Source organism: Penicillium antarcticum (assembly GCF_028974205.1).
Source record: "Penicillium antarcticum strain IBT 31339 chromosome Unknown utg000002l_segment0_segment0, whole genome shotgun sequence".
NCBI lineage: Eukaryota > Fungi > Ascomycota > Eurotiomycetes > Eurotiales > Aspergillaceae > Penicillium > Penicillium antarcticum.
The window spans coordinates 1,526-23,819 of NW_026695300.1; the positions used below are offsets into that span (position 1 = coordinate 1,526).

A 22,294-nucleotide genomic window follows, 5' to 3' on the forward strand; every position below is an offset into this window, starting at 1 on the left:
TCACCGTGTCTCCGTCATGCCGTGACCCCAAAAACCGTACAAGCCCATTCTCGTCATCGATATAAACCCCCTGCGTACGTAACCGGCGTGCCCATGCTTCCTTGATCTCCTCACTTCCCTCGCCGTACACCATAACAGCCAGCCCCGATAACAATAACCCCCGATAAACGCAATGCCCCTGGCTCCCTGGATTGATAAAACGGCTGCAAATCGTCTGCGGCATTCCACACCCGTAACAGCCACTAAATGCGGCAAATTTGATCTGCCGGCGTACCCGAATCCACCAGTTCTTGGCTGAATCCTGACTAGTTCGGGGCTAGATCCCACACTCGTACAAATCATGCCGGTCATCGAGTCCACGCTGCGTACAAAACCAGCATCGTTCATGCCATAACTAGGCCTACTATTGCAAAAACTCTAGTTCACTAGCAATGTCTTGATGGGCTTCCTGGTATACGACTCGGGCCGCCTGTCTCTCTCGGTCCTGGCGCTGGAAACGTTCAATAGCTTGTGTTGGCACGTAAGTTGACGCTGGCTGTATTGCTGCTGGCTGTATTGCTGCTGGCTGTATTGCTGCTGGCTGTATTGCTGCTGGCTGAATTGACTGCGTTGCCGCTGGCTGTATTGCTGTTGGCTGAATTAACTGTATTGCCGCTGGCTGAATTGACTGTATTGCCGTTGGCTGAATTGGCTGAATTGGCTGTATTGACGCTGGCTGAATTGACTGCGTTGCCACTAGCTGAATTGACTGCACTAGCTGACGGCGTATCACTGGCTAACGGCGTATCACTGGCTCAATACTCCGGCGATATATCGGACTAACGGATCCGACCTAGGATCGAAATCCAATAGATTCGCTATCACTTCGCTGGCCACTCGCTTCCGAATCGGCTGGAAACTGGCTCAGTTCTTCGACACCCTGACCTCTCTCCACGGAGCTATACTGGACGTCTTCCATGGGCTCCGTACATAATGCTTGCACGGGGGTCTCCGCTGACTGATTCAAAACATGGGACAAAACCATGGGATCCGATGCTGGAAATGGCCCATTCCTGTCACTCTCACGTTCACTGGCTATTTCACTGGCTATTTCACTAGCCATTTCACTGGCCATTTCACTAGCTATCTCACTAGCCGTCTCGCTTATCACTTCTTCATTGACTTGCCAGTTCTGATCACACTGATCACACCGCTGCTCCGTAGTATCACAATACTGCCGTACGTGGCCATCCAAATACTCATCCAATATCACCCGTCGGCAACATCCTTGATATATATATCGGTTCAGTCGGTCTTGCTCGACATCCGCCTTTACTGGGTCTTCGTGAATGGGATCCCACGTTGGCCGTTCAAACCCGTCGGGTTGGATGATAATGGCCTCACTGCGTAGCCCGTCTCGGCCAGCCCGTCCGCTTTCTTGCGCGTAATCCAATAAACTCCGGGGAAGTCCAATGTGAATGATACTCCGAATATTGGGGATATCCACGCCCATTCCTAGCGCACTAGTCGCCACTACTACCCCCGTAGCATTGGCCTGAAAACGGGCAAGTACGCCCTTGCGGTCTAACGTGCGGCTGTGATATGCTTCACTGTTAATCAGCTGGGCCAGTTGCTCCACCGTCTTGGTGGTCGGCCCGTAAATCACAACTCGGCCTGTCTGCACACGCGCGCGCGTGATACGGTCTCTGATAAAGCTGATCACGTCGGGGCTCTCGATCCAATCGTAGCTGTTACGATATCGATTCGACAGCGTGGGCTGCCAGATCCGATATGCCACGTTTGTCCGATTCGTCCGTGCTCGAAACACATGGGCCTTCTCTCGCGTCGTCCGTAATCGCTGTAAAAGCTGATCCTCCGCGGTGGGTGGCAGCGTAGCGGTCAAGTATATTATCTGAGCCTGAGCCACGATTAAACGGCCTAGCTGGGCCATGGCGGGCCGGAAATTGGCCTGATCATTGAGTACCACGTGGCATTCGTCTATCACGATCCGATCAAGCCAATGGCCGAGACGCTGTCGATTCAAAAACGTCATAAAATCCTCTGTAATGGCCGATTCGGGTGTCACGAGTACGATGGATGCCTGATCGGCCGGCCGACGGCTCTCCCACTCTACGCACGAGATGCCGAGTCGCTGGCACCGCTGGACCATGTCTCCGCGTAATGCAATTAGCGGCACGACCACCACCGTCACCCCACGGGGGCTGATCCACGCGGGTAGCATGAATAGCAAGCTTTTGCCACCCCCTGTTGGTATCACTGCCACTACCGGACTCTGGCCCTGCTGAATAGCTTCCAACGCCGGTGCTTGTACCCCCCGAAGCCGCACCGCGCGATTCCCTATCATTCGTTGTATTTCGGGCTCTATAGCCGCCTGGGTTAGTTGCCATCGACGTTCTATACGGCCTATTTCGGCTTCTTTTTGCCACGGCGAAAACTGGCCCAGTCCTAATGCGCTCTCGGCACCCCCGTTATCCGTGGACACAAACCCTAAAAACCGATGCCAATCGGTGCTGCTAAGCCGAAACATCTCTCGCCGGTGGGCCGTCGTACCGGGCTGTTCGGTGATCCCACGGCCGTAAATTATGCCGGCCACGTGGGATGAATGGGCCGCTTGTAGATCGGCAATGTGGCCTATCTATTGCTCCGCATTCATGCTCTCTTTATCATCCTCTTGGGATGCCTCCGCTCGTACGTCCTGACGCGTGTTGTTCGGGAATACGCTGGATGGCCGCATAAACCGACGGCTAATGCCAATAGCAATATCACGATACGCGTTCAAATTGATGGCGTGCCTATTAAGTCCAATGGTGGTTTCACGCTTCAGCACTTCACGGAGTCGTTCGGATGACCAATCCCGGCCGGTACTGGGGTCGGGGGACTATAAAAACGCCTGTCTCTGATGACTGATTGGAATTAGCATCGAAACGTGATATAACGGATTAGTAGCTAGTGGCCTAATAAACTCAGTATATATAATGGAAAACCTAGTAATTCCGATATATAACGCTTTAGTGGCTAGTTGCCCAATAAATCCGGTATATATAATGGAAACCCAGCAATTCCGATATATAACGGATCAGTGGCCAATGGACCACATGACTTACACTTCAATTTCGGAATGGCCCATCCTCCGCACCTTCTCCACGTACGCCTCCAATCTCTCGACAAACGGTAGTACTAGCCACAAATACCAGACCACTAATTCACCGACTTCTCGGGGTAAATACCGATGAATCACCTTGGTGTCATTCGATGCGTAAAACCCTTTGTGATACTACGTCACAAATGCCACTAGCCCATCCTCGATGAAAATATTGCGATGGCCGCCGCTATTCGTATTATAATGTCGAATACTTAATAGCTCTGGGGCACGTGCTGGCTGGCCCCCACTGACATGAACGGCAATAGCAAGCTTCTCCCGAAAATGGGCCACCCGTTGAAGATACACGTCAATCGCCGTCATTCGTAGCCGGCCTATATTGCTTTCAATAAAACGATGCCGTAGCGGTCCGTTTCGCACCTGATTCATCATCCATTCACTGCCAGCCACGGGCCACGGCGTACGGGTGTCATTCAAAAAACTCCATCCCTGGGCCGTCTCTGTGGGATCATCGCAGATATCCCGCCACGGAATCGCGGGAACTGACCCAGTCTCCGTGCTCAATAATAGCTCGTCACGGAGTATTTGCCGTGTCGAACTAATCAGCCCGTGGACGAAACCCCGGAAGTCCCCCATGGAAAAGTTGTATTGCTGATACAATAGCTGGTCTTGATTCATCCAGCCAACGTGGCTAGTTGTCGTGCTGTTATAATGGATCTTCAAGCCGTAAGTACGGAGATCCAACAGCCATTGCATCGGGCTATTCGTTCCACGGACCATAAATTGACTGACCATCTCAGCCACCCACTCACAAAATGACCGCTGGCCCTGCTGAGCCTGGCTGAATTGGACAAAATGGGATGACTGGGTCGATACTAGAACTGGGCCAGTCTCGAAATTGTAAAAGTCATCGTTGGATATCGGCGTCGGCGGCGTCAAAAATGCGAATTCAGGTGAATCTAGTGGACTTTCGGGATCCCATTCGCCCGCCATTTGATGCTCCGTAAGCTGAGACAGTATTGCCTCCGCTGTCGGATCTAGCTTCAACGCCTTATGGACCACTATAAACCGTGCGATCTTAATAAGCTTCGATAAAATGGGTGGATAGCTCTGCGCGGTACGCCAGCCAGCCTCGCCCTGACCAAGCACTGCCGTGGCACAAATCAGCGCACTTTCGTAGTCTTCTACCTTGGTCCGATGGTTCAGAAGCTCAATACAAAAGTCTAGACACGCGGTGTCAATGGGCGCTAGTTGAAACGGCGAGTTGCTATTGATGCGTCGATTCGCTATTGATTCGCTGGCGATTCGCTGACTATTATCATCTAAACCGGCCCTGTCGGAACTAGCACTGACTGGACTGGCTGGACTGGCTGGCGCGCTGAATCCCGGCTGGGCCAGTTTCCAAAGCGTATTCCACGCTAAACGCTGCCGTTTCGAAAACCGGTAATATGGACTGGCCCATTCATGCGATGCCTGCGTGCGCACGAAAAACATCAAGATTTGCTGCCATGGGATCGTATGTCTCTCGATATTCTCGGCATCCATGTACGCTTGCAATGGCTGATGCGGCAATCGGTCCCGCTCCGTACGGACGGCCTCGGTGCGAATGGAATGGCTAGTTTTCGTACAAATCAACTGGCTGATTCGGGCTACTGTAGCCATTGAATCCCAAATAGCGGAAGCAGCTAATTCGGTCGAATCGGCCGATTCGGTATCGGGTGCTATAACGCTATCTCGTAAGTCTTGGGGGTCGATTCCACGTAGATACACGGCCCACTGGGTCCGTCGAAGCCATGGATTCGCGTCGTCACGCTGACTAGCCTCGATCAACTGGGGCTGTTCTTGTTTTTCGATGAATGCTTGTTCGATCTGATCCAAAACCTGATCACTGAGTACGGTCGGTGCCGATTCGGCCTCGGGGACTGCCTCTGCTCCGACTATACGTACGCGGATATAATAAGACCCTGGCCCCTAGGCAAACGCGCGCTGGCATTGGACCGTAAGCGTAAACTGCTGAATCTGCTACTCGGCGGCCGATGGCCCTGGCGGCTTTCTACCACCGCCATAGTTGATAGGTGTAGTCTAGCTATGTTGATCACGCCAGTGCTGGCGTATAGTCTTAACGGTTCGTCCGATAAACTGGCAAGCTGGGTCTTTTCTACACCAAAGACCGTCGGAGTAAACTGGTAGATTGGGGATTGGCTCGTCTATAATAGCGGGAACGTCCCACTCGATACATTGCTGAATACTGGGCCATTGCTGTATCTGAGTGTAGATACTCTGTGCATTTGCGCTGTTTAAACGATGGTGTGATCCCCGGAGGTGTTGGGTAATAAACTGCGGCCTGACTGCGACCTTGCATTTCTTACAAATGATGACTGGGGCAGTCGAAGGCTAGTGAAATATTTCGAGTTCCATGTTTAGTACTCGCAGAGATATTGTACGTAGATGGAATGGGTGAAATCGTGAAGACTGATCATTTGTATAAAGCCCCTGAATCACTGAATGGCCTAGTGTAAGATACGAATACAGCGTAATCTATTGAGTAGTGGCCGCCATACTTAAGGCCGATACAGTGCTTACGGTATTGACACCCGTCGGTCGCACCCCATCAAAATGATTTCCAATTCTTTGCCAACCAACCACACCCTATCTAGCGGTCCGATTGGGCTATAACTCAAATGGCGGATACTTTGGATACTCTATTAGAACTGAGCAAATTCTGAGACCGATCGGTCCAAGCTTGGCAGCGGCAGTCGGGGGTAAGCCTGGTTCACCTGCAGTGGGGGGTCGGGCCCACTTTTCCTGCCATAGTTAAGAAATAACCCACACCTGCAGGGTGCCCCGACTGCCCCCCCCCCGTGGGATAGGGGTTATAAGGATATTAATATTAGATATATCGTTTCTTATAGACTAGATCGTTGACGGAGACTATTTGTAGCGCTCTTGGTAAGGCTGAATATAAGTCTCTAGGGACTTCCTATAGCGTGGCGCCTAGTAAGGCTCCTATTCCTTTCCCGAGAAGAACGCTAGCTTATTCCGTGGTCCTTAGATAGTCGCAATTGCATAGAGATCGCTAGGAACATCATTAGTTTTCCTATAATACTTAGCAAGCTTATCCCGTGCATGATCTAGCGCTAACTTTATCACCTTTTTCTAACTAACCCTCTTTCGCGCTAGCTAGGCTTTTGCCTTATCAATATAAGTGAACAAGGTATTATAGATGCTAAAGACGTTATAAATAGTAATATCTATGGTTGCTGAGAGAGATAAAGTGAATTTAAAGAAGGGATAGGTGATTAAGAGAAGATAATTAACCTATCGCTATTTATCTTTATCTATCTTTATATTAGTAAGGTTGAATTTAGCATAGAAGCTATCAAAAGTAGACTATAGCTACCGGGCACGCCGGAGCATTAGGAACGTTGAATTCTAGCGTGTCCGAATATCTTGGATAGGCATAAGCTTTGGCTCTTCCGTCTAAAGTTTTATAAAACTCTCACGGCGCTAGGGACTTTCTTTGATATAAACTACGACCTTGCGAACCTAGAAGATAACAGAATAGTTAGTATATAAAATAAGAGAGAAGTAAGAGAACACTAGACCTTGTTAAGTGTAACCACAATCTTCCTATTCTCTTGCTAGGCCCTAGTCCCTTCCTCTACCTATTCTATCTCTTCCCGATCGTTCCGCGGGTTCGTATCTATCTAACCAAGAAGCTCTTTTAGACTAAGCTATATAACATACGCGATATAGGGTATCTAAATAACCGGAATATGCCTAGGTAACTCTAGAGACTCGACGGCCTCTTGAAGACTACCTAGCAATATACCGTTATTAGACGCGTTATCAGTAGTAATAGTCAACACCCGGTAAATAACCTAATGCTTCTTAAGAAGGTTTAGGAGAACTATACTTAGATAGGCCCCTATATACGAGCTATATAGTGGCTCAAAGCTAAGTAAGATCTCACGGTAGTTCCACTCTTGGTCAAGAAAGTAGCCCGTTACTACTATAAAAGACTAGCGAAAAGGTAAGGTCTAGCAATCTAATGTAATAGAGAGTTTTACGCCCTAAGGAAGCTTACGAAGAAGAGTATACTAGCGTTGTTCCACTATCTCCCTAAAGTGCCGGCGGACTATAAATACGGAAGGGATTTTAGGCATAGAGGGAGTAAGTCGGGCTATTTCGATAAGGGCGCGGAATTCAGGATGCTCAATAAGGAGGAATAGTAACCGCGAGGCAGTAATAAAGGTAATTAACCTCTCTATCTAGGCTTGCTAGGTAAAATATAGTCTCTAGGGTGTATGGTGTGCCTAGTAAGAGATTTTTATAATATTAGTAAAGAAAAAGATGAAAGGTAAGAGTTCTATATACCCCGTTTATTATTATCCGTCTAATATCTTGCGACCGAGGCACTAGCTTCCGATAATTGACCCCTTATATATAGTACTTGTTTATATAGGTTGTTCCCCGGTGGCGATCGGCAGGATAAGCTAGGATATAGTTGCAAATCTTATATATAACCTTAGGAGTTCTATCTTAAGCAGCTACAACCTATTTAAAGTGATCCTAGCACTCTGACTAGTGCTTGATATCAAAGATATTCTGTTTTATCTAACTTCTAAACTTAGTCTATAGCCACTATACAATAAAATCATTATTCGCTATCTTAGTCTAGAGGATATAGATCTTCTTTCTTGGAGGGCTAACGCGTTAGAGTGTTTCGGGAATCGGAGGAGGCACTACTAGTCGGGTAAAGTTCACGTTAGGGGTGGAATTTGGCGTGTCACGCCTATCGAGGTTAAATAGCCCGTTAGAAGGAAGGAAGGAGAGGGTATCTATTAGATTATCGCCGAAAATCGATAAGGGATAGTTATCTAAGAACTAAGAGGTCTAGCTCTATGATATTTTGACGAATTGAGTATAAAATAAAAAGGGGGAAGGTAAAGAAGAGAGATATACTAGAATCTTGAGGGAATTGGCTACTAGTAGGGCTAATAGAAGATATAGATAGACCACATCGAATTCTATCTAGTGATTGGATAGAGAGCGCCACTATATCGAGGTTCCTTGCGGTTCGAACCGCAAAGAACCGCGAAGAACCTTATACACCCGTAAGAAGAACCGCACAACCCGCAAGAAGAACCGTATAACCCGCAAGAAGAACCGTATAAGTTATCGAAAAAGGCCTTAAATTCTGAGGTGTGTTAAAAAGTGATACTAAGGGATCTCGAATATAGGTTAGAGATACCCTTAAATTCTGAGGTACATTAATAAATGATACTAAGGGATTTATCTATACTTGTGAGGGAATTAGTAGTAGAGAGGTAACTTTCTGACGTACGTCAGAAAATATAGCTATATTGCACTTAATATTGTGATACTTCAAATATATATTTCCGACTATATACATCGAACAAACTACACCTTTTACTAGAACTCGCAACAATATTACTAATATATCCTATTATAAGGGTAAGTAGGTAATTTCAATGCTAAATAATCTATATACAATTATATTTCATCAAATTTCAAAACGGTTGGTGGTTATTTAGGATAGATAGAAGGGTAAGACCAAAACAGTGTTTAATAACCGTAAATAATAAAGATGATTTATCAAATTATACGTCCAAAAGAGGAAACTCTTGGCAAAATTATGCATTCGCGGGTCTATAAGGGTCGACCCGCTTCCGAACCGCATAGACCCGCGGGGCGGTGCGGTTCTAAGATAGGATGGTTGCGGGTCTACGAGGGGCGGTTCGTGGTTCAAAAATTTAGAACCGCCCCGCCCCATCTCGAGGCCTACCATAGCAAAGTCTGACCTTTCTGAGCCTAAAGAACTATAACTACTTATTTAAGGTTGATTCTACGCGTTTATAGCTTTGAACACACTCTAGTTATACTAGAAAAGTATAGTGGTTCAAGGTATAGATCAAAACCGATGTAAAAAACAGTGAGTTATCTTGATAACTGAGCAGTTTTATGATTGAAATAATGCAAAAGTTGGGCCGAGTTGGGTCCAAACTGGGTTTACTGGGGGCCTAGTGCTGGGCCCGGGTTGGGTTCTGGGCCGGAACCTTGGGCCCAAAATGGGCTTTGCGGAAGTCTAGGGGTAATGTGACGATGTGACTTGACGATGTGACCGATCACGTGATATTGTCACGTGGAAGGATTGTGATTGGCTAGCGGAGGTTGATTTAGTCTCTCAGATAGCTCCGCGCCTCCCCTCCTCTTCTTCTTCTCTCCAGTTTAGTGTCTTAGTGAATGGACCCTCGTACCTCTTGGCTTGCTGTCTCACATTGGTAGTAGCTTAGGAGTATCAAGGCAGGTACTAATTACCAACTACACGTTATGAACAAACGGCACTAGCCCATAGGGTGCAAATACTTTAACAGATTCATAGTGTTTTATGTGTGCGGCCGGGAAGTTCACAATGTATTTAAACTTTTCAAGGCGCCTGGTCCTTATGGTATGAACGAATTATTCATTGTGGGATCAGTGGCCAATTCCAAGCTCTTTCTTATTAAGAAAACTATCAACATGTTCTGTTCTCAAATGCGTCTCTCTACACAAAGTTTGAACTGCTTGTTGCCTGTCTGAAAATCTCATAACACCCACAGTGATAAAAGAGAAAAGCACAAATTCAACGAAAAGCCCCGGAAAGCAAAGTACATTCACTTCCGCGAGAGCCATCCATGCTGGTCAGTGCTGTGCATGCTCATTGAGATATCTTATAGTACGGCCAACCTTTGACAGTATTGGTCTCGTGCACTAGAGCACTTAAAAAAATCTTCTCTGAAGATGCATTCTTCTTTGTTGCTGCATATGTCTCATTTGAGTTAGTGGCACTTGACTTAACGAAGTCCAAAACAGGCACATTAACAAAGTAGCCGAGAAATGGTCGAGTCTTCTTGCCTTGAAGGGATTTAAGAATAGCTGAAGAGTTCGGGTAGGTGATATATCCACTAAATTGATCCCGAAACCAAGTAGCCGACTGTGCAAAGTCAAGCGATGTAATTTTGTACTTGGAAAGCTTATCGAGGCCTCGAACTCCCACCCACTTTTGGTCTGAGAGGTTGCTGATGTTCTGGGCAATGATAAAAAAGTAACACGTGCCATTTTTGTCACATGTGCGGGCTGTTTTATCAAGTATTGCCAGATTCATGGCAGATGGCTCTTGGCCATTCACCTTATTAGGCACCTTGACAATAAAAACGCTATCCAATTCCCAGGCGATGTTGATAGCAGAAGTTGCCAGTCCGATGATGGTCGCCTTCTTCAACAATTCTGCAGAGTTTTGAAGGGCTGTTCTTATGCTGTCAACGTCTTTGAAATCGTCTTTGAAACTGGTCATAGAGTCAGTATCAAAACATATGAAAGTGATGCCACAGTTGTACTCACATTCTTGAAATATCAGATTGAGTAGCAACGAATAGTCCAGATGCAAAGGTATGTGCGGTGCCACGAGCCTCAGTCCACATTGAAGATGGGCAGCAGCCAAAGGAGCAATTTAATGTTGCCAGGGAGGTCTGACCCAGGCTAAGATAGCTACTAATTCCCCTGGCATTCAATTTTTAATGAGTGAAGTCTGTCACAAAAGCCGTAGCCCGGGTTTGCGACTGCGTCCATGACTTGGTGATTCTCTCGCCAATCTTGCTCCACCATTCACGCGATTTTGTGATTCCCAGTTTAATGTATTTAACTGCCGGCTGAACAACATTTTTTTCGCAGCTAGCGGTATCGGAAATGTCGAAATAACACTGGCTGATTCCGGCTATGACGCTGAAAGTCTTCCCGAACGAAAGAGTATCGGATACTGGTAGAGGTGGAATTGTTGAAGTAGGCTTCCGCACTGAATAGCATCAGCTCAAATTCTCTTCCGGTCTTACTTTGAGTCTCTCACTACAACTTGGCCCATTTAGCCAGATCGAGCTCATCCGTGCCATTATTCAGGTTGACATTATTGAGCGGACTCGTTGGCTCTGTACTTGCCACTGGATTCGTTTGGGCTTGAGGGATGTTTTTTGCTGTCGCTGTGGCCTCGGAAATATGATTCCCGGACCTTTGAATGTGATGACCAGGGATGGCCATTGCCCCTGCGACTAAATCATGCATCAATATGATAGCAGGGCCACCGACAGGAACTCATAGATGACTCACCAAGCAGAAAACACAGATAGATGTAGTGCATGATGGGCGAGATGAAGAGGTTCCTCAAGGCCGAAGAGATGGGACAGGGTCGGCTAAACGCAAAACAATGATGAATGATCTGGAATATTGTGATTGAGAGAAGAATTCCGTCTTTTATAAAATTATGTCCAATCCTTCCCGTTACATGAGGCATGCTTCGCGCAACTCTTATGAGTGACGATGATGGAAACAATGTTGGTCCCATGTTCGATGGCCCCCGTTGCCTAGTTGGGACTGCGCTGCGAGATTGGCGTAACTCAACATTCAGCCTCTGTGAAATAGGACTAGAAAATAGTGGATAAATTGGCATATGAGTGTCTCTTTTGGCTTGAGAGATCGACTTAATGGGGTCGGATATGAACGTGGACTACTTTCGAACAGCTACAAAAGGCTAGAAGACTAGCGCGCGTGTCCGCCATACGCTTCCCTATTCGGGTATGTGAGATGCTCGGCCAATTATTGCTTCTCATAGTTTGCGCTAGCCGTCCCGTCCGCGATCACTCCACTCCCGGGCTATGCGGCTAAATCAGTACGGACTATTTGGAGTCTTGGAAACTCTACTCCCCATCTAATCAAAGGACGCAGCAACAATCACCCTCGCTCGAATGCGGTATTTACGCCGGTGGCCTACGTCACGGGACCGAGCATTAAAAGGCCGCTCCGCCTGGCAGGGGAGGTTTTTAGACTGATAATGGTTCTAGAAAAGAAGATAATGTGGACCCAACAGTATGTAAGTGCTGACCCGGTGTTAGGGTCCGAGCGTTAAGTCACTGCCACTCAGCCGGCAGATTGGTCTATCTTTACTATATCTTCAACCAGGCGCAGCGCAATTGAGATCCCCATGTTCTGACCCAAGTCTTGGAGACGTTGGATAATCCACTTTCGAGTTTCACCTTTGGTAGCCGGGCATTTTCCTACCATGTACAAACACCAGGTGAGGATATACCCGCCTGACACACTACCACGAAAAGAGATATCGACGGAGGGAGAATGTTCAGAAGACGAGGATAAAAACTCCAGAGCCTGTGGGATGGTAGCTAGAATATCGTCTCCCAGCCTTGACAGGGTTTGCATTATCAGTTGGAGCTTCAGCTTCAGAGACTCCTGGGCGGTCGTTATTAGGGTAAGATCAGTGACGAGAATCTTGTTCAGAAGATATAACGAAATCTCACAGACAATCATGTGAAGATTCCTCAGGTTGTTCCAGACTCGGATTGCCCAAGGATCCCTATAGAGATCAACCCGCCCGTTATGAATTAATTTTGACGCCCCACCAGAGTCCAGGGTGATTTCATAGGGCTCCTGTATGGCGAGGAGCATAAGGAGAGATTGAAATTCCCGCTCCAACAAACTCGCTTGTTCCAGGTATTCAGGCCACGGGATTTCCCCCGTATTCTCCCTCACGCCCATCAGAAGATTTGCGCAGCGCGTGCCTAACACGCCCAGGAGCCAGAATGCACCCGAGACGTCCGTGTGCTTGGCTGCCTCTTCTTGCAACTCAATCATGTTCTGTGGAAAGGGTTTCGCACTATGAACACAGTCAAGCACCAGATCCGCGCGAACTTGATTAAACATGAGGATTGTTGCCGGGCTGGTAAATTGGCTCTTGCCCCGGGCAACTACCAATGCTGCAGCGCCCTGAACATGTCGAGCCCACGACTTGTACTCAGAGACGTGCTCAAATACTCCCAACGAGATCACCGACATCAGGGTGCTGTCCTTGATGGACTCGACCGGTGATGACAACGCGGTATTCACATTGCAGATGGCCTCCATGTATTTGGTGCGCGCGAGATTTGCCAGCTCGGGTTGTTGAGTCAAATTGGCCAGTGCCACGAGACCTACGGCCGCCATGCTAGCCACCAAAGTCGGGTTCTCCCCATCGTTGTGGTAAACAGAGGGAATGTAATTAAGACATCCACGCAAAGAGGAATGGCTGACAAAATTACAGAGAAAATAATTAACACCTATCTCGTCGGCGCTGGGGCTCAACGTGCGAGGGGGCGGGACGTCGTGGTTGCTCTCTTTTTCCTTGGATCGCTGAATTGTATGGTGAGTCTGATCGCGGAAGACGAGGTCCCATTCGTCACGGTACCCAGGGCAGGATTGACGCATTCGAACACATTGTCCACAATGAGGAGACTGCTGGTCGCACTGTGAAGAAGACAGGGCAGAATGAGCAATGGCCTCCAGTAAATATCGAGGGCAAGCCAAAGAAAGGAAATTCAGAGTGGAACCTACGCGTCGCTTGACAGCCCTGCAGTTCCCACAGCTCCTGGAGGCTCTGATCGTAGAGGCAGTAGACTGAGAGCGCGCCTTGCGTATGACGGAGTCGCTTTGGTCGCGGAACATCAAAGCCAGCTCATCGCGATATCCCGAGCATTCCCGGTTAGTTCGAGTACATTCCCAGCACGCGGGGCGCGCTTGGTCGCACCGGATCTTACGCGAGCGGCAGTTACCGCAGCCTTTACTCGGTTTGCCATCGTACACCATTATTCAAAAACAACCAAAAAAACTATAATGATGAGGTGAAGCGACAAACATAAGAGGGGAAGGGGAGATGGAATGTCAATCTGCGGCTGAAGGGCGCGGATTGAGCCCCCACGACAACACAGACTAATGATAGGATCTAACCCATCAGGGCTAGGGACGACGGTTGCAAAGCGGAACGCGTGGCCTGCTCTATAGAATAATTACATCTATGAACAGAATGTTCATAAATCTTGTATGGCATCGGTATCAAGTGGTAGAAACCTACATGCATGTGCTCCGTACGCGCTGTTGAATGAGGTACGTCTCACTCCAACGGTACTATCCATTGAAATGGGGATGGCACGATTGCAGTCTGGCATAGCAGACGGGTCGATACCAATGAAGAAATCACACATCAACCACCCCCATGGCCTGAGGTAGACGTGGAGGGTAGTCTCTGAAGGTGTGGATCGTACCAAGCCTGATGTTAGATCATGAATCAAGAAGTCTAGTGGAAATTGAAGTCATATTGGATGGTTGGATGATACTTCCAACTCTTTTCTGAGAAGACTGCATATCTCCCGAGGCATTTGTGATACCTCCAGCCACTTAATGTGCTACTGTCACTGGTTCCACCACTAAGCCATGAATTTTGGTCAATAACTGAGTTTTTGTTTGAAATATATATATCGGGCAAATAGTTTTCTAATGGAGTCACAGCGAAATATCATGAAACGTATTGTCTGACTAGGCGCTTCATGCATCTGATACACGCGAAAGCTCATGGTGCGCTGCAGCTTGAAGCTTTGCGGCGTTCGTCTGCTGATTTAGACGTCTGATGCGAGGAGAGCCTTGTCCCCGGAAAGCATGAGCCCAACCCGTCATATCCAATTCAGCCTCAGTGATGGAAGATTGAGGTTTGCCGATGAAATAAAGTGATGATGTTAAAATTGATATCAAGCTTTTCAAAGAGTATCCCCGCCAATTGCGGCTTACCCGGACCTGCGCTATCAGGCTTGGCCTCAAACCTAGGATATTGGTCTGCTAACTGACTTAGACACGTGTACTCACCTATTGCGGAGTCAAATGCAGCTAGGTTTGGTGTTTCTAGGTAGACTGTATCCTTCCGACTAAGATTACCAATTCTGGAGCCTAAGGCGGGGCCCAAACTAATGTATCACTTCATCATTGTGCGGAGTGAGGACTTGTATGGGACGCGGCACGCATCCCCTTCACAGAATTAGTGCCTGACTAAGCATGGTTTCATCAATTCGCGAGGTCTCAATCGCCTATGACAACCAAATAAAGTCAATGACCAGAGAAAAACGCCCCCAAAAGCTTGGTATTGTCCAGATGTCGGCGACATTCAGCAGTAATATACCCCGCTTGTAAAAGAAGAAAGCAATTCCAAGCCGTGGGACGCTAGCCACGGGTAGATAGACAGTTAGACTCATCGAGTCATTGGTTCGCGATTATCACGGCTGCAGGACACCTCATTGGTATCCGAGGACTAACAGACAAAGCGCGGATGTGGAGTTTACGGAGTGCGAGGCTTCGTGCTATCCAGCATGATCTGTTGGACTGCAAGATGGCCCCCTAGCTTTAGCTTGGGCGCAAATGCGGTGTAGAGATTTGAGGCTGTAATCCTGTCTTGGCGCTTTGGACACGAGCCGCTAAACCGAAAATGGCCGCAATTGCGAGAGCGAATCAGAACTTGCATAGAACGAGTTCGGCTTGATCCTACTGTATATTCTTAGAAGTACAGGAGAGCAACGGGAGCTGGCGACGATCAATTCACAAGTTTATAAATGTCTCAGGGTAGGCCGACGGCATCTACAGAATTGACAGCTTAAAAAAATCTCGCCTATCATGGCAGTCACCTACCGCAATGGAATTTCCATCTTAGAATTGATCGCCTACCTCCCGTCTTTTTTTGTGGCCACTTTCCTAGTCTACCGCCATGGTGTACGGAAAAGTGGTGGTTTTGTCTTCCTCGTTATATTCACGATTGTTCGTATTGTTGGCGCGTGCTGCGAGCTAGCGACCATCAACAGCCCATCAACCGGGCTCTATACAATAGCTGCAATTTGCAGTTCTATCGGTTTATCCCCTCTGCTGATGACATGCTCGGGCCTACTTTCAAGGGCGTAAGTATTTTATACCTACTATCGTGAGATGCATTTCCTTACAGTCAACAGAAATCAATCTATGCCCCGTCCCCGTATTCACCATTTTGCTTTTACCTTTTTCCGGGTTGTCACCATTGTTGCTTTGGCTCTTACAGTCTCCGGACTTACATGGAATATGACACTGGACGGTCTGAAGCATCCAAATATAGTGGCCAAAGTCGGCATGAGCTTATACCTTTGTGACTGGGTTGTGATGTGCATACTGCTTGGTATTCTATTCTTATCTCGGTCTTCAATCGAGAAAGGAGAGAATCGTACTCTGGCAGCAGCAGCCGTTTCGGCACCGTTTATACTTGTGCGTATCATTTACGACATGCTGCTGTTCTTTCTTGCCAACTCGACTTTCAACATAATCGACGGAAGTTATACTGTTCAGCTATTTATGTCTGTCTTTGATGAGCTCATTGTTGCTTTCGTTTGCTTGGCTGTTGGCTTTACTTTGAGGGTTCGGGAAAAATACTGGAAGTCGGTCCCAGACCTTGATGTGGCATGATTGTATAGGTTATATTGTTTGGTAGTATTTTTATTCTATTGCTTAGGTTCTTGCTCAGATATTTGCCTGGTTTCGGTATAATTATTTCGGTTTCACAGCAAAATTCGACTAGGAATTCCTCATTATCCTAATAGCTCATAGGTATAATCTCTGTCTTTCGGAGATTCACTAACAAATTGGGTCTCGGGCTATGCCAATGTGCTCGAGGCGTGAACACCCAGTCCGAGGGCTTGCTGCGCGTTCCTTTAGCCAAAAGTTTAATGTCCTCTCGCGTCCCTTATCTTATACATGTACCTACACTACTGCAATGGGTACATGAAATCAAACAAGAATGAAAAGAAAAGAATTTTGAAAAAAAAAGCAAAAGCAAAAAGAAAAAGAAAGGAAAATCCCAAGTACCCAACGCTAGGCCAGATTTGAATGCAATTCGGCCCCAATGTCCCTTATCGACAATCTGGGGCCAAGTTTGATGCGGGGTCTTGGGGAATTAGATTCCTATAGCACTGAAAATAAAAACCACTTATTATCAGCGCTAGTTAAAATCGGCAAGATCTCCGGTGTCTGTGAGCACTGCTTCCAAGATCTCCTTCCCATCAAAGCCATGGGCAAACTCGTTGTCAAACTCAAAGAGGCAGGCATTGGCTTGGCTTCTGAAGCTATTTATGCCGCTTGGAATCGCTCGTCCCACCAATACTCGATCTCTAATTCTTCCACCGGAATTGCTTCCACCAAGCAAAGCAGTCAGGTTATCCTGGCCGATGAAAAGATTAGCAAAGAGCTCATCCAACCTACGCTCTCCACTGAAGGCTATGTCAATCATGATTATGTAGAGTTGCCAGCAGTCAGCGAGCCATCTATCCACCAACAATACGCAGAGCTATCTGCAGCGGTCGAGCTATCTATATATCAACAATATGAAGAGCTACTATCAGGGTACTTCTACGATGATGGATGTGTCCATCAACAGAAAGGCAACAGTCACTGCCACCGACCCAAAGCAAGACTTGGACGGGTATAATGATTCAGTCTACTCAGTTGATATGCAGCATGAGATTGATCAAGCTGAGGCTGTCTGGGCACAAACGGAGAACTTGCAGCATGCAAGACTACCGACATATGAAGAGTCAGAATGGGCTGATGCCCCATTGGCTAGGGTTAGAGAGGCCACAGAACGTCAGAGACATCATGTCGACCACCCTTCAATTCAAACTGAGGCACGAGTTGACCGATCCCATGGTTTGACCTCTCCTGTGGTCATTCCCCAATGGGGACCAAGCATGGAAGTACCAACTTTTGAGCGCGCTTATGCACCTATATTAGGCAATTGTGGAATCTGTCAGGGTGTTTTCTTGAGGTTTTTGGAGGAATTTGATCAAGCGAAAATTGTATGTTAACACTCGCCTCTACGATAAATCTCCCTGAGTCCCGGTTATACATTTCTAATGGGAGATTTAGGATTCACGGTGGCTCGATGTTGTCAGTGTGGCTGCGGATATCTAAGCCTAATTTCCTGAGTTAGCGTCGTTTGTGACAGGCCTTTTAGTTGAAGTTGCAGCAGGAGCCGTTCGTGTGACACAGACTTCTTCTCGCGCAAACACGTTTCTGGATTGGGCAAACCAGGAGTTATTTATGTCCAACGGTCTTCATGCTGCCATTTTGCAGTTCAAATATGATGTCTCCGGTGAGCAACAGGATGGCCTGAGTGTGCTATCTCAGAAACTTGGCAAACCACTTTTCACAACCGAGAAAATTGATACCAATCGACCTGTCACCGCAACAGGATTCAAACCCCCTCTAGCCTCCCAGAAGGTTGAAATGCCGCTAATTGCGCACTTGATTTACCCTAACTTGTGTTCCGGGGAGCTACAGACCGTACATGTTAAAAGCGCTGGGTCCTGGGCTCAGGATCATATTGAGAAAAAGGCTCAGTCTTCAAAGGTTAGTACCATCAACATTTTAACAACTTCTCTACTTCCAGCATAGCTCATGTCGACTAGGGACTCAAAGATCCTGCATGCTGCCTTGCTACCCCTGGATCAAGTGAAAACAGAGTCACTTCATGCTATAATGATATCAAATATCCAGTAAACAACCACAATCTTCTGTCGGCACTAAGCGGAGGTCGGCTTGGCAAAAAGCCAGGCTTAATCCAGCGAGCAGCGGCTTCTATCAAAGAATCTTAGCGGAGCTCTCGATTGCAATCTCAAGAGAAAGAAAACGAGGTTGCTAGTAGAGCTATATATCCAAATATTCCATATTTGATGGTTTTGAACAGGCTTAACGAACATAAGCGACAGCATTCGGTTTCTCTATTGGAGGCAATTTTCTGAACATGGCAGCGCGCATTGCGCTAAAATCTAGTATTTGGTATCGACAGGATCGAGTGAAGCAAATGCATCATTGAGAAGTAGAGAAACCACTATGTGAAGTAAACTTTGAAAGAGTGATGATCGTTTATTTCGCAGGCATCATCAGTCTGGAACACCGTCGTAAATGCCATAATTCTGAATCTTTTTTCTTTTTTGGCAATGAAATTTTACTAAATCTATATTCATGTTGATGGTTGAATATCATATTAATCCATGTTATTCAATACTATGGATCAGTATGTGTCTACTATGGTAATCAAATGATGGGTCGTGATATGACGAAATGGATAACTTATTGGTTCGGTGGAGGGAACGAGCTTCCACAGTAGTAATGTACCTATTTTTATCGGGAAAAATTGATTGGCATAACATTTTAGGCACTTCCGACAAAAAGAATAGATATCAAATGCATACTTAACTTGAAATTTCGCAAGACTCACGGGCCGCGATAGCCACATTCTCCTGGCTGAGACTTCATTAGTTTCCCGGTTCTTGTTTTGTTATTTCTAGTAACTTAGAACATTTAAAAAAAGTATCCACTAAATTGCTCATTGGTTCTCGCAATTCAAGCCGCAAACGGCTTAGGGGATCGACATGGGGGCCAAACTGCAGTAGCTAAGCCTCGTAGTTGACAGCCGACATCACTTCAGGTACCTGGCCCCCAGCTATGCTTTGGGGGCTTGGATTATGCGGCTAGCCGGAAAATCCTTTCAAATGTAAACGCAATGCGTGGGGTATAAAGGCCGACTGCTCGCAGCCGTGTTTTTCCCCTGCACACCGTCTAGCTTTTTTTCTTCGTTTTCCTCAGTCTTCATTACCATGAAACTCATTTCTGCGGTCTTTCTGACCACCTTTGCAGCAGTAGCACTATCTGCACCTTCTGTAACAATTGATTCTGGTACCATCGATGGTGGGAAATGCGCTGGGGGTCCAGATGCAGTCTTCTATAAGGCAATCCCTTATGCCGAGCCTCCGGTTGGAGAACTACGCTTTGAGCCCCCAAAGGCATACAAGGCAAAGTTTCCCCGGGGCAAAATTGATGCAACAATGTCCGCCCCGACCTGCATTCAATTCTCGGATGACTTTACTCCTACGAAATTAAACTCATCTGCACTTTCCTCTGAGGACTGGTAAGTTAGCGCATTGCCCTTTTTTGTTTCCCCTGTTCAATGTGGTGGCCTCTGCTGACTTCGATGCCTCAAGTCTATACTTGGATGTGTGGGCTCCTTCTTCTGCCACCACTGGTTCAAACCTTCCAGTGAAAGTTTGGGTCTACGGTGGCTCAGAGACAGAGGGCTCGGTCTCAGATCCCCTTTACGACGGCTGCAACACCGCCGATGCCGGCTCAATCTTGGTGACAATCAATTACCGACTTGGGCCGTTGGGCTTTACAGCTTTGTCTAGTGCGGGAATATATGGTAACCAAGGCATTCAAGACATCCTTCTTGGATTGCAGTGGGTTCAGGAAAATATTGCGGCCTTTGGCGGTGACCCGGTTTGTCAAGCCTCTAATGTTATATGAAATCTGGACCGTAAAGCTAATGGGAAATATCAAATGCAGAAAAAGGTGCTCCTCTTCGGGCAATCAGCGGGTGCTGAGAATGTCTATATCATTGGATCCCTTCCTCAAGCACCTGATCTGGTCAATAGCATCATCTCAGAATCTGGTGGTGGTAGGAGCCTCGTTTCCAATGCCACTCAGCAAAGAGTTGCAGCATCATATTCCCAAGTGCTTAAATGCAGCCCTTACGATGTAAGTATAGGCATGGGCGAGATCTAGCTTAGATGATACTGACAGTCTACACAGAAAGCGTGTCTGCAGTCCAAGACAGTTTCCGATTTGCAAAGAGCATACAGTAACGATATTTTCCTTACTCAAGGAGTTGGATATTACGGTGCACTGGGTGTTACTAGCCCCAAGAGCCATGTTTTTTATCCTTATGTCGATGGCAATGTCATCCCTAAGGACCCTTACGATAGTGGTGTCAATGTTCCAACAGTATTCGGATCTAGTATGTACACCACCATGCTTGAAGGCTTTTAAGATAATCATCTAACAAATGGCATCTGGCAGATTCCAACGAAGGTACAGTTTATGCTATCGAGTGGGCTGCATCCAACCTCAAGAAAGGGATAGAAGCATCACCATCTATCTATAAAGATTTCCTCCGCCGAGACTTTGGCGATGCCGCCTCGCTGGTTGGAAAATATTACAAGCCAGCTGACTTTGAAGCCTATGCTGCACCTATCGCTGCGAGTGGCAAGCTTCCTGGTTATAATACGACCTCACTCGCCATTGTCTTTGCTATGTCACAGGTCGTAACCGACTCCACGTACAAATGCCCTGCATGGTATGGTGCGGTGCAAGCCATGCAGAAAAATATCCCGACATGGACATACGAGTTCCAACACTCTCCCAGTTGTTCTTGGCTTTCCACAATCCCCCAGAAGGCGGTTTCCTTTTTTGGCAGCACTCACACCGCTGAAATTCCATACGTCTTCGGTAACCTAGACAACGACTACATTGTCAACGGGACCTGCAACTCAACATCTGCTGAGTATAGCCTCAGCAGACAGATGATGAACGCTTGGAGCGCAATGGCAGAGAATGCCGTTCCGTCGACCAAGGACATTTCTTGGCCGCAATTTGCGTCGGCGAAGAACCTTTCAACTCCAGGGATGATATTTGGGAAATCATCTGTACCAGGCATGATTGATTACTCTGTTTGTGACGTGTGGACTGAGGTTAATGCCATACTGTCCGCTGGCAATGTTACAACCACAGGAACACCGACTAGTCGTATTAGCAGTCCGACATCCTCGTCAACCTCGTCTCCGACCTTCAATGCAGCAGCAAACATCCCGCCCACACGTCAAGGGATTGCTGTTTTGGGACTGCTGGTTATGGGCTCTGTCACATTCACCTGAGTGAACTTTATTCTTGGAGGGCTGGTCTCCATGGCGGTTTCAGCTGCCATGAAGGTCTACTAGGCCCGTTTTACTGCAGAATATGGCAATTCCTATTGCTTATGCACACTTAGATTGTTGTTTGTTTCTGTTGAACTTCTCTGTCTCTGTCATTAAAGCTCACAGGATTCAATGATGCTACCCGTTCACATATTGAAAAATTGGCCGAGTTACCTGACGCCAGAATAATGACAGTGTCCATAATAAGACTATTGGATGCTTTTTTTTGTTTTTATAGAAAATCAGACAAGCTTTATCACAATTGTACCTTTCCTTGAACAGTTATGGATTTACTCGCGTTCGTGCCTCGTTTAGAGCACCTGTTAGATTTTACTTCTTGTAGAGGCGATTGGACTAACGCAATGGCAGGCTTGTCAGTTGCGACGTGAGGATAGCTTTGCTTGTCATTTTTCTTGATGTCTTCATCGGACTTGCCAAGGTGTGATTAGTGTGTAACAAACTTAATCCAGGGGGATCCTTGGATTGGCATCTATTCTGAGCTTGGAACGCT

General features: G+C 47.0%; 5 protein-coding genes across 5 annotated transcripts; 3 read left to right on the forward strand and 2 right to left on the reverse strand.

Annotated features, from left to right (window-relative positions):
- Positions 1 to 9,821: 9,821 nt before the first annotated feature.
- Positions 9,822 to 10,584, reverse strand: N7508_000993 (uncharacterized protein; the record flags this gene model as incomplete). Its single annotated transcript, XM_058459059.1, has 2 exons — positions 9,822 to 10,449; positions 10,505 to 10,584. The coding sequence occupies 2 exons, from the start codon at positions 10,582 to 10,584 to the stop codon at positions 9,822 to 9,824; spliced, it is 708 nt and encodes a 235-aa protein (XP_058322591.1).
- A 1,486-nt stretch (positions 10,585 to 12,070) lies between these two features.
- N7508_000994 (Zn(II)2Cys6 transcription factor domain-containing protein) lies at positions 12,071 to 13,786 on the reverse strand (the record flags this gene model as incomplete). The annotated part of the gene is made up of 1 exon (XM_058459060.1): positions 12,071 to 13,786. One exon carries the CDS (start codon positions 13,784 to 13,786, stop codon positions 12,071 to 12,073), a length of 1,716 nt encoding a protein of 571 aa, XP_058322592.1.
- Positions 13,787 to 15,634: 1,848 nt separating this feature from the next.
- On the forward strand, positions 15,635 to 16,447 carry N7508_000995 (uncharacterized protein; the record flags this gene model as incomplete). Its single annotated transcript, XM_058459061.1, has 2 exons — positions 15,635 to 15,912; positions 15,964 to 16,447. 2 exons carry the CDS (start codon positions 15,635 to 15,637, stop codon positions 16,445 to 16,447), a joined length of 762 nt encoding a protein of 253 aa, XP_058322593.1.
- Positions 16,448 to 17,048: 601 nt separating this feature from the next.
- On the forward strand, positions 17,049 to 18,430 carry N7508_000996 (uncharacterized protein; the record flags this gene model as incomplete). The annotated part of the gene is made up of 4 exons (XM_058459062.1): positions 17,049 to 17,273; positions 17,323 to 17,832; positions 17,903 to 17,927; positions 17,991 to 18,430. The coding sequence occupies 4 exons, from the start codon at positions 17,049 to 17,051 to the stop codon at positions 18,428 to 18,430; spliced, it is 1,200 nt and encodes a 399-aa protein (XP_058322594.1).
- Positions 18,431 to 19,635: 1,205 nt separating this feature from the next.
- Positions 19,636 to 21,744, forward strand: N7508_000997 (carboxylesterase/lipase family protein; the record flags this gene model as incomplete). Its single annotated transcript, XM_058459063.1, has 5 exons — positions 19,636 to 19,946; positions 20,020 to 20,311; positions 20,378 to 20,569; positions 20,624 to 20,828; positions 20,891 to 21,744. 5 exons carry the CDS (start codon positions 19,636 to 19,638, stop codon positions 21,742 to 21,744), a joined length of 1,854 nt encoding a protein of 617 aa, XP_058322595.1.
- Between the last annotated feature and the right edge of the window lie 550 nt (positions 21,745 to 22,294).